General features: G+C 49.9%; 5 protein-coding genes across 5 annotated transcripts; 3 read left to right on the forward strand and 2 right to left on the reverse strand.

The window, feature by feature from the left end:
* Positions 1-2774: 2774 nt before the first annotated feature.
* PV08_07902 (uncharacterized protein) lies at positions 2775-4529 on the forward strand (the record flags this gene model as incomplete). The annotated part of the gene is made up of 1 exon (XM_016382229.1): positions 2775-4529. The coding sequence occupies one exon, from the start codon at positions 2775-2777 to the stop codon at positions 4527-4529; it is 1755 nt and encodes a 584-aa protein (XP_016235331.1).
* Positions 4530-4577: 48 nt separating this feature from the next.
* Positions 4578-5330, reverse strand: PV08_07903 (uncharacterized protein; the record flags this gene model as incomplete). The annotated part of the gene is made up of 3 exons (XM_016382230.1): positions 4578-4737; positions 4792-5164; positions 5222-5330. The coding sequence occupies 3 exons, from the start codon at positions 5328-5330 to the stop codon at positions 4578-4580; spliced, it is 642 nt and encodes a 213-aa protein (XP_016235332.1).
* A 689-nt stretch (positions 5331-6019) lies between these two features.
* Positions 6020-6692, forward strand: PV08_07904 (uncharacterized protein; the record flags this gene model as incomplete). The annotated part of the gene is made up of 2 exons (XM_016382231.1): positions 6020-6457; positions 6519-6692. The coding sequence occupies 2 exons, from the start codon at positions 6020-6022 to the stop codon at positions 6690-6692; spliced, it is 612 nt and encodes a 203-aa protein (XP_016235333.1).
* A 480-nt stretch (positions 6693-7172) lies between these two features.
* Positions 7173-9127, reverse strand: PV08_07905 (uncharacterized protein; the record flags this gene model as incomplete). The annotated part of the gene is made up of 3 exons (XM_016382232.1): positions 7173-7963; positions 8020-8983; positions 9041-9127. The coding sequence occupies 3 exons, from the start codon at positions 9125-9127 to the stop codon at positions 7173-7175; spliced, it is 1842 nt and encodes a 613-aa protein (XP_016235334.1).
* Positions 9128-10355: 1228 nt separating this feature from the next.
* Positions 10356-11071, forward strand: PV08_07906 (uncharacterized protein; the record flags this gene model as incomplete). Its single annotated transcript, XM_016382233.1, has 4 exons — positions 10356-10613; positions 10675-10742; positions 10794-10915; positions 10983-11071. The coding sequence occupies 4 exons, from the start codon at positions 10356-10358 to the stop codon at positions 11069-11071; spliced, it is 537 nt and encodes a 178-aa protein (XP_016235335.1).
* Between the last annotated feature and the right edge of the window lie 609 nt (positions 11072-11680).

Consider the following 11680-nt stretch of genomic DNA (forward strand, 5'->3'; position numbering starts at 1 on the left):
GGGCAAGGATGTCGAGCTCAATCATAAAGACAAACAATGTCCTACGAGACTGGTTAGAAGATGAGAGATCTGCGAAAGCTCAAGTCCTCAACATCACTGAAAGGAGGTAGTAGCACTGATCACACGCTCAACCTGGGGTGAGATACATTTGAACAGTCCGAGGCTATAATCTTACCCAATGTGCTCATGAGATGATTCCTTTACTCCGCCTCCTCGAAGACTATATGCAGAGTCATGACATGATGTCAGAGTGAAGCTGATACTGAGATAAGCATTGATGATGTCAAGCCATTTTTGATACTCAGATTCATGACTAAGCCAAGAAAAAAACCCTTGCAACATCAGACAGAAAGTTGCCAAGAACTAGATGAGATTAACTGAGGCGGAGGCGGAGCGAGGCGTGAATAGAGCGCCTCCAACTTAACGACGAGTCATCTCCTGCTGACATTGGCCATACCGACAATCGAGCGACACCGATGGGCGAGGATTCCACCTTTTTGGCCTCGCACGGAGTACCAAAGACAGATGCATCCGTTCAATGCTTGTTTGGCGTCGAAGTACCGAGGCTACTTCAGCCGCCAGAGAGGTGGGCGCACTTTCGACCCGAAACCCCGTTGCCCTCGACAATGGCGAAACGCGACGATGGTTTTGGTCAAGGCCTGCCTCAATGGTGTCTAGGGGATGCATAGACAAGTGGAAGGTGCAGATGATAAGAGAGTCTACTTCTCGAGAGAGATCATGCTCCCAGCCACCACCTGGATATCGCGACAATTTATGCCGGCGCTACTCGTCTCTGGCCTCTGCGCAGCCAGTGCCAAATCGCATCAGGGTTATTATGCCATCTCTGCTAGCGAGTAACAGCTGTCAAACATCAGTCTTCCTCTTCATGTCACTTTCCGTCTGCGAATGATTCACGACCAGAGGGGTTAAGGGAAGACCGTGGAGGCGGAGATACGAGACGCTGGTAACGAGTACTACAGTCTTCAACACCTGCTTGATCGGAATCAAATTGCCTTTATTGTGATACTTTGAGCATAAGGAAGACAAATCTCCTGCCGGCCAATGTTTCTTCCCTTCGCTCCATTCAGTGCTACTACAGGAGCAAGTCAAAGATTCTCGTAGCACATCAATATGATGGCAACGGCTTCGAGCAAAAAAATCGAAATACTTAACATCGAGATAGTCGGCTCCAAAGAGCCTGATACCACATACGACAATGTGATGGGTCCTGCACTTGTGAAAATCAATTCTCAAGACTTGCTTCACCGGAAGAACTTCTTCAGCCATGCCGACAATCTCAACCAAAGCTATTGGCGATCTTACCGTCTGTGCGGCTCATTGATTGCGGCTCATTTGTTGCGGCTCTTCTCCTTGCGAACAGCCTCTTCATCTCGTTTGGTAAGCCTATCAACCTCCTGACAATCATCAGCGCAGACATTGGCCCATCCTTAAATATCTGTCTTGACACCCTGATCTTCAATATCTTTCTCGGACCTTACTCTTACTCTGTGGGCGACTTGTTGATATCGTGGGCAGAAGGTACTTCTTACTGGGTGGAATGTTCCTGAGTGTGGTCGGTTCTATCATATGATCCACCGCAAATAAGTCTACGTTGTCATCTGCGGTGGCGTCTTTACCGGTTCTGGAGCAGCTGCAGCACTCATTCTCTTTGCCGGATGCTATTTCCCACCAGATTTCAGCATGATCAACGGCGAGCTCACCAAATGGCAAGAAGTCAAAGAATTCGACTATGGTGGGTTCTTCTTTTGCTTCTCGGGCCTACTCCTAACTTAGTGACGCTTAGATTCTCATGGTCCTCGAGTACGTATCCGTGGAAAAGAGTCCAGGTCACGTCCACATTGGCCGTTGGAAGCCTTTTACTGGTGGCGTTTGCCCTCTATGAGATATACATGCCCCTTAAACAGCCTCTCTTTCCCATACGCCTCATCCAGAGCAGAAGGTGGCACTATAATTGAGTGGCTCTTGACATTTCAGAGAAAGCTTAACTGAAAGCTTAACTGCTTGTCTAAAAGTTCTCCGTAGATTGCAACAACGGCGACCCATCCCGCGGCAAGAGTCCCAGAGTGCTTCCTAGTGGAGGGGTGATGGGCAGCCAGATATACGCTGATGCAAATCAACATGGCAATCAAGATAACGGACCCAATGAATAGTATAGAGAGGCAGCTAAAGCGGTTGACGAAGAATGCAGAGTACAGCAGGACCGTCATGGACTTGAGGAGGCTGTGGCTTCCGGAGAAAGTTAGTTGGGGAACTGATCTTGGAGTCCAACGAAGACGAGGATGGAGGTTAGGGAGTAGATAATGATATTGCCCCCGAGAACTGGAAAACCACTTTGATGAAGAGGACCAGAACACATCGCTTCAGGAGATTGGGTGACTGCATTTCGTGAAAGATGTTTCAAGTCAGCCTGCCTAAAATGTACGAACCCGTGAACAACGGGTTCGGGAATACTTGTTTCCGGCTGCTCCATTGGCCTACATGCACTTACGTATACATCGCCTAAGGACTCGTCTTACTTCTAACTTGGTTAGTCAATCAATTAATTCTCTTCACGCCGCTACAGCCACATATCTAGTCATAACTCTTTTGTCGACCTCACACTTGAACTCAAGCTCTCAAGGATACTGATCCATTGCGGAGGTAAATAGCAACACAGACACCTTCCCATTATTTCTCGAAGAACCATCTTTCTAGGCCACAGCCAGCCTGAAGAGTGGGTAGAGCAACTTCACTAATTTGTCATCACCACTATCATGCATGCCAGCACCAAGAGTTGGAACGGCTGCTGGACCTGTCGAGTCCGGCACAAGAAATGTGATGAGACTTTCCCGCAATGCCAGACGTGCTCCTCCTTGCTCATCACCTGCTACTATACCGAAGAAAAGCCTGAATGGATGGACAATGGTGAGCGTCAGCAGGACATGGTGAACAGACTGAAACTCGAGGTCAAGGAGAAAGCTTCCATGCGACGCGCCATGGGCTACATACGTGAAGCCGAAGAACGCCAGAATAACGATAGCAGAGGGTCACAGTATCTATTACCGCATCGTGGTCCGAACAACAATGCTCGCATCACCTCGCAGCAGCAGTCGCAAGCTCCAGCTGAAACCCCTCCCAAACCTCAGCCAAGGAAAGTCTGGCCAGGTTGCGATGCAGGCTTCATGTCCTACTACCTCGACTTCTTTTTCCCATTCCTTTTCCCCTTCTACAGACCGCACATGCTCGAAGGCGGCCGCTCCTGGCTTCTCGAGTTCCTCAACGAAGCTGAAGGCATGCAGCAGTCAGCCATGGCCTTCAGTTCCTACCTGTTTACAATTGTGCTAGACGCTTCGGAAGCTGGCCACGAGTTCTGTATCAACATTAACTGGGATAAGATGCTAGCTGAAATGAGCAATACTTTTACGGGACTGAAAAATGAGGTGGCCTTGCTCGGCGAGACTTCGATGGATAGTCCGGCGGAGCTCTCACGGGCAGTGCGGATATTGGGTGTGATTACACACCTGCAGCGATTCGAGATTGCTACATCTGGATTCGCGAACTGCAAGATGCACCTTGATGCTGCTGTGCAGGCATTCAAAACAATCTTGGGTGCCGATGTTGCGAATTCACACCTGGATGTTGGCTCCAGATTCTTCCAAATAATGGCTCACCTCGGACCGTCACCATGGCCAAAACCTTACCTATCATATCAAATCACCAGCCCCGAACAAGTAGCGTTTCGTTTCTTTGCTTCTTTGTTGGTAGCCGATGATATAATCGCAAGCACGTCACTTGGCGAGGAACCTCGCCTCTATCATTATCACGCCCAGCTTATGGCGGACGAGCCCGAGAATCAATCAGCCGTTGACCTTGAAGTCATCACAGGATGTCAAAATGGTGTCATGCAGCAGATTGGTGAGATCTCATTTCTGGCGGCTTGGAAGCGACGGCAGAGACGCCAAGATGATGCGATGGCTTTAGAGCTTGCCCGACGAGGGGCTAGCATCAAAGACCGGCTGGAGGGTCGCCTTGAGTTACTTGAACGTGCCACTGAGCCTGTATCTCGCGTTCCGAGCGGGATAACTAGGCTGTTTGCTGGTTGGCAGCAAGAGCCTACATTCCCAGCTATGCAATCACGGCACATAACGCAGATCTGGGCCCATGCCGCCTTGATATACGACCTGGTCACAATCAACGGCTCCTTGGATCCGACGAATCCTGATATATGCGCGCATATAGTCAAAATAATGCAGATCATAGATCAGAAACTCACACCACCGGAGCTACTACGTATGGTCGCCTGGCCGTTCTGCGTGGCGGGTTGCCTGGCAAAACCGGAGCAGCAGTCCTGGTTCCGTCGCAAGGGTAGGGATCTGGAGCCACCTGGATTGTTTGTGACTGTGCGCAAAGCACTGGAGATTATGGAGTCTACCTGGGTGAGGATGGAGGCTCAGGAGTACAGTTCGCTTGGTAACACTAACATGGCAAGCTGCTTTGCGGCTACTGGTGAGATAATATTCTTGATATAGCATCTAAAATTACAGGTTGTATTTCGTCAGGTATTACATGTCAGTATACTAAAATTTCACATAGCCTCGCCCCTTCACAAAAGTAGCATGCCATGGAATATTATCTCTTCCAGCTGCTAGATCCCAGTAGAAGTCTGCATGTGCATTCCCATCAATCTCCCCACCAACAGGATTTCCATCTGGTTTTCTCTCATCAGCGTAGAAGAACCTCAAGAGCCAAGTCAGCGTCAGAGTGTATATGAGGATCCTGTTCAATGCCTACCTGTAATCTTTCCCCGAGTAGGAGGCCGCGGCTGAGCCAACCCAATAAGCCGTCGCCGACTTACCAACCCCGAGCGTTGCAAGAAACGTCTCAGGGATATGGCGCACATTTAGGATACTCCCAGTAAAGATGAAAGTTTTCTTTGATGTAGTTTCTGACATCTCGTCCCAGCCGCGAACAGCTTCACTCGCAGCCGCAAACGCACTGATTGTGTTGGCATTCAAAGCTTCTGTGAACTTGTCTACAGAGATTGAGAACAGGACATCCTTTTCTGGTGGTGACGTAACGCTGTAGGCGTTATAAACGACCACGGACGGATTCGTGCCAAACTCTGCCTTTGCGGCGGCGAAGACTTCAGGGATCGACGAAGGGTCTGTAAAGTCAGCTTTCAGCGACAGGAAGCCATGCTCGTTTCGCTGGTTCGTCCCACTTCTGGAGACGATGGCGACATTGTAACCGTTTTGTGAGAAGTGATGGGCAGTCAGGGTGCCAATACGGACGCCACTGCCCAAGAAGAGAAGTAAGGGCTTAGTTGTCATAGCTGCACGTCGTAGTTTTGCAGAGACCCTCACTGTGAATCTTGATACGAAACTTGAGGTCAAAGAAGTATACAGAAATTGGAATGCGTAAAGGAGTCTCAGGTACGGTCTGCTGTTATATGTAGACAGAACTCACAAGGGACAATCCCAAGGGCAGCTGCAGTAGGTTCTCCTGGTCTTCTGACGCAGCTCGCCTTAGAAATCCCGCATCATGAGACATTACTAAAGAAGTACAGAGTAGCTTAATAATGTGATAGATACCTAACATAGATCAAGGTTACGTTGTCCAGAATGAAGTCGAATCTGGGCTCACACTGTTGGCAATCTACAAGCACAATCCCCACTCACCGCGCGGCTCCACTTTATTAGGATGCGGATCTAAGCCACTATTCCTAGTTCCCCCTTGTGATTGGAGATCATTGTATCACTTCTGCATCGTGAACGTACTAGTCACAGGGGTTTTGTTTTCGGGGCCGTGTCTCTCTTGAAGAGACGAAAGAGACTGTCCTAAGATTGGTAAGTAGGGAACGCCTCAAGGATAGTTGCTTGTGAGTATAAATAGGTTGCCATACTCACAAGAGCATCCAAGTCTCCGTTGAGCAAGAAACCTTCCAAACACTGTCCTTTCCACACCTTCTATCAATACCAGAACACCTGTTTATCACTGTTCTACAGACCTATCGCCCACTATGTCTACAGCAAAGTCTATCGCCATCATCACCGGCAGCACCCGCACCCCCCGCGTCGGCGTCTCTATCGCCTCCTTCATCAAGACCATAATCGAAACAAATGCAAGCCTTGAAGGAATAACTCTCTCATCCATCGACCTCGCCGACTTCAAGCTTCCGGTCTACGACGAGCCCAACGTCCCAGCTATGATTCCCGATCCTGAGAGTTACACTCATGAGCACAGTAAACGCTGGGCAAGGGATATTGCTCGTCATGACGGATATGTGCTAATCAGTCCCGAGTACAACTACGGTATACCAGGTGGAGTGAAAAATGCCATTGACTATATTTTCCATCCATGGAAGGGGAAGCCTATTGCTTTGGTCACATATGGTCTCAGTGGAGGCAAGCATGCATCTGACCAATTGGAGTATATCCTAAGCAGGATGGGTCTTAAGGTATACCAACTGAGTGTATGTAGCTCAGTTGAAGAATACTGGCTAATTTGCTGTAACACAGGTTGCCTCTGTTCGACCCCAACTCCCCTTCATCGGTGGCCCAACAGGTGCCGACACTGGAGCAGCCATGATCAGTGGAGAATTGGGCAAGAGCAGTCTGGATGATTGGTCTCAGAGGCTGACTGAAGATATTATCAAAGCTTTTGAGGAGGTTCAGAAGGCTGTTGTTGCCTGAGAAGTGTGTGTGAGACTCAGGAAAAGAGATTTAGAGATTGATTTTCTTCCAGGCAGTACACAGACAGAAGTGTGCACCAAGCTATTGAGTTCTCAAGTTGCGTACATGAGGGTACAGGGAGGCAGTCAATATCAATAAATTTCTCAGTATTCTGTACAGATATCAAGTTCAGCGCACAACACCTTGCATAGTACATCGGGCTCTAGATCCTCGGCGCGTGACACATCAGTGGGTGCTCTCGAGAAGCCCTGCAACCTACGCTTCCCTCTACTCACAACATGCCCTGAGCAAAGGCTAAAGAGGTTGGCGAGGTAGAGTAAGCGCTGGAAGGTGATGAGAAGGTATCCTCTGAGCGGATCTCTACTCTCGACTCATGCCACCTGATTGATGACAGCCTTGTGCATCGGGTGCTTCCATATCTAGTCCTGTTATAACACATCTAAATCATGTAAAGTAAAAAGGGTCCTGTTGTGCCAAAGATCAGTTCGTGGGGACTTCTGAGTGTATAGGGTGATTGATATTGCCACATACCCCTAGGAGCCCGTGCTCTGACAGAAACATGCTTTCTCCGTGGTCATCAAAATCTAAATGTGCTTCTGCAAACGAATTCCAGTCCCATTGCTCGAAAGAAGCCACTGACATGTCTAGGGGGGTATGAATACATGGTCGAGCGCCATTTCCTGATGGGTACGCTGCGGTTGCGTCCAACCCAGCGTTCGTCGGAGAGTTCGAGAAATCGAAGTTGCCAGCTCCGTTCTGAGCAACACCGGCGGTGCCGCCTGGTGATGGCTCTGAGGAATGCTCGATGAATCCCGTCACCATCTCTGACTGGGCATCTAGCAGCGATCCCAGTCTATCGCTCATGTTGTCTCGTATGGTTTGCAAAGATTCCGAGCACTGAGGGACTTGTTTCAAAGCTTCCGTGGATATCTGCAAAATCCTATGCAATGTTTGTTGCTGAACATTACCATTTTGGAAACTTTCGACCAGATAATTTGCTACCAAGTCCAGGGCAGTGGCAACATGGTGTGGGTAAGGGTCGATGCTCAGAAGTGATACTACCGTGCCCTGCCTTCGTTGGGGCAAATGGGACCTGAACACATCCTGGAGCATGACTTTGCTTTGCATTCCGAAGCTGACGACCTCTACTGTCTCCTGAACAGCATGACATTGGAGTCTATCACAATCTGGAAGCATGTGACTCTTGCTGCACTTCTTGAGAGTGTCAAATAGGATCAACATCCCCAATTGATAATGAAGAGCCAGCAAATCTTGGAAGCGTCAGCGGGTGCTTCTCGTGAAGGAACAGAAGCCGCCGAGAACTTACACCAATGAAGCTGAGCCTCCTCAGTAAGAAATAACAAGGCTCGCTTACAAGCCGCTAGCAATGGCGCATAGGTGGTCTCGAATATCTGCCTGATGTCCAGAATGGCAGTACATGCTTGAGTGACCACCGGGTTGTCATAATTGTAACTCAGAGCTTCGCGCAAGCATGCTATTGCCTTCCATAACAGACCTTTGCAGGCACTGGCAGACTGGATTATGGTAATGGCCCGTTGATTAGTGACATCAAAGCCACTGAGTCTCCACTGCTCCGTGTTATTATGGAACTGCCGTATACTAGATCTGAGCAGCTGAACGGTTTTATCCTGTGCGAAAGCAAACACACCGGCATATAGAACTGAGGGACGCCCGGTACTCAGTGCTGCAGAAGTGTCAAACACAAATCCAGCCCAGCAAGACAAAGTTTCGCGCAGCCGATAGCCATCGTCGTCCCGATATAGTCGCTCGTGACCGGGAATCTTTGAGTTTGCAGGCTGGCGAGCAATGCTTGCTGATGAAAAGCAGCTGAGGTCCTTACTGGCAGTCAGATATTGCAACTGACGCAGTGCAGTATCGATGCACACTTCGCCCAAACTTCCTCGGGCTTCGGGAGAATCCTCGGTACCCGGAGGTATGGGCGTCATCCCAAACACATAAAGCGCCAGGACCGACCTGAAACAACGTCGCTGAAGGACCGATAGGACTTTGGTGCGTGCATCGTGCCAAAGCCTGCGACTCAGGGTGTTCAACAAGTCTTCGCGGATTCGTTCGCCCACGAGCAGTGGGAGCCAGCGAACACTGAAAGCATGCACAGCGGCACCCAGTGCGTGATTGACCACCTTGTCAGCCCGGACACAGTCAGTCCTTTCAGTAGTAAAGACCTTCTCCGGGCCAGTGATGTGATGCGGACAGGGGCACGCCCACTCATCTAGACTCACAAAGAGGCGTGAAATGATGGTTCGGGACCCCTGTAGATAGGGTCATTGATGAACGCTCAACGAGAGCTGCCCATGCAGTAAGCTTACGTCTGGTAATCCAGGAAACGGACAGCAACCGCTGCCAACCCATACACCGACGGCTGTCTCAAAGATAGAGGAAAAAATATGCCACATGGTGGTGTCGATGACACCTTCCCGCATGCGAAACGCTGCAGCAACCTCCGCTGATAAAGTCTGACAGGTCAGAAGAAGATCTTGTCGAGCAGTTCACCTGGTCCATAGATGTGACAGGGCATTAAAACCTACCACTTCTACAGGAGAGACTTCACATTGGACCGTCGTCCTTGCTGCCTCGCGGCTGTCTTCTGTTGCCCTTCGTGGAGCGTCGGCAACCCGGCGTTTCGACGAACGAAGCCACTAGAGGAGATTAACTACCTGGTGCACAGTGAAGAACGTTATACCCTCAGAGTCACGTACGCTGAACGTACACGCGTGGTTCTTTCTGGCGCAGTTGCTGCACACGCCATTGCGGAGAGCAGTATCAGCCCCTCCAGAGAGTGGCACAATTCCCATTTGCAGGGCATCGCAGCGAATTCTCGAGGAGCGACAGCTATCGCAGCTCGAATTCTGCTTCCTTTGACGCTGTGACATACTGGCTATGTGTCGGTTCTGCTACCAAAGCTGAAAGCAGGGTCGACGAAATCCCTCGCAACTTCAGGCAGATATCGGTTCGATCTGACCCAGCAGCCTCGGCAAAGGGAGATCAACGAAGTTTCGCCACCGACAGGATGCCTCGCTACCGAGACTATTCTACATTTACGCAGGTAGGAGCAGTGCCGGACCCTACCCCGCAAGTCAGCAGCTCCAAGCAATACCAACTTGGGTCGTTATTCCTGTTTACTAATCCTTTATACTAAATCTCCTTACGAGCCTGGCCCAGTGGCTGGTCCAGGGTTACTAATGGTGACAGGGATCACCACTTCGGAATGATTACTGCAGAACAGTATTGGTAATGTACTAGATCACCTCAACACTGCCAAACTGGACAGCGTCCCTTTCCGGAACCGACTTGCCCGCCGTGCGTCAGACCGTGGTTCAGTGGGTTTGCAGTTCAGTATCATCATTGTGTTCTCGACGACCGATAGCTGCGAAATGAGTGGCGGCATCTCTGGACAGGCTCAGACGTAGTCTGTGATGTGTTTTCCAGTCATGTAAGACCCTGCCAGCGCAACGATTTGCGCTCATATCGATACCTGTGGACGGGGTACCATAGCTCGGCCACAGTCTGGACAGCTTGCACTCGCCTTTAAATACCAACGTAATGCCCCCGTACCTGCCTAACCATAAAAAGTTGATCAAAACACGAATGCCGTCGGCAAACCACGCGTCGTCACATCCGAAGATGTCGTTGCCCGACCCTCGCCGTATCGTCACGGGACACAACGATGTCGGCAAGGCAGTCTTCCTCGCCGACAGCCGTATTGCGCTACAGAGAACACCTCTCTCAGCAAGTCTTGGTGTGGTTTGGGAAAGTACACAGTTCCCCGTTGACAATTCGGAAGATGGCAACTTTGACCCTACCAAGACACGAACCAGTGATCTCGTGAACAAAGATGGCGTAATCATGAGAGTCGTGGATATAGATCCGAGGATTACATCGGTGGGCTCCCTCACAACGAATCGGTCAGAAAAGCAACTTTGAGCTGACGCTCTAGATACAGAATGAAATGCTTTTCCACCGAACAGAATCGATGGACTTTGGAATCCTGATGCATGGAGAAGTTTCTTGGTTTGTGGCCCATAGTAAACGGCATTGGGTCAATGACTGAGCCATGGGAAGCTATCTCGACGACGGTGTCAAGGTGGACATGAAACCCGGCGATATATGTGTCCAACGAGGTACAATACATGGCTGGACAAATTCCGGAAGCACAGCCGCCAGACTGTATTTTGTCTTGATCGGTAAGAGGCTCTCTTCTGTTTGACTTCTTTTCTCTAGTACTTGCCTCATGGGACTGACACTTCGCAGCTGCTAAACCGGTCGAAATTAGAGGCCAGAAAATGGAGATGTATGGATATCACAGCGCGGATGTAGCATCAGGCGGTATCAAACGTTGATCATGCTGAAATTGGCGAACTCTGGCAAGATAGCAATAAAGAACACGCCCGAGACTCACTCGATCCGTTCTGAACATTCCGTCATTGGGTGGGGCGAATCCTTGAGGAGGGACGGACTTATTGTAGATAATCTGTTCGAGAGTGTTGGACACCGTAGCTCTAGACGCGACATGAATTTGAGCGGCGAGTTGAACCACGGAGAGTAATCCTCGTACGTAGCTCAACAGAAGGCCGCCACGAAAAATGCAGGGGCTGGAAACCACGGCATTGTTAATCAGCTTTTTATTCATCTCGCTGACAACTCAGTTCCCGGTTCCGTCGTCCTAACTTTCGGTTGACTCTGGAGTGCTCGATTCCGACAAGCGACAGACACAACGCTCTGACGTCCCACACCCCTTGTCGAAGACTCGTGCTACGAGAAGCTCACACATACCCCTTCATGACGCCTTCACAGGTGGGGACTTGGGTCCGTGATTTGCTCTCGGATCCCATGCGGCGTCAACATGTCACTGATCGGCAAGGTTTACACACACTGTCCTATGGTCCTTGTACTCAGCAGCAGGCTCTTGACAATGTAGTTATCATGGAATGACCCATGTGTGTAGACCT

This window comes from Exophiala spinifera, assembly GCF_000836115.1.
Source record: "Exophiala spinifera strain CBS 89968 unplaced genomic scaffold supercont1.5, whole genome shotgun sequence".
Classification (NCBI taxonomy): domain Eukaryota; kingdom Fungi; phylum Ascomycota; class Eurotiomycetes; order Chaetothyriales; family Herpotrichiellaceae; genus Exophiala; species Exophiala spinifera.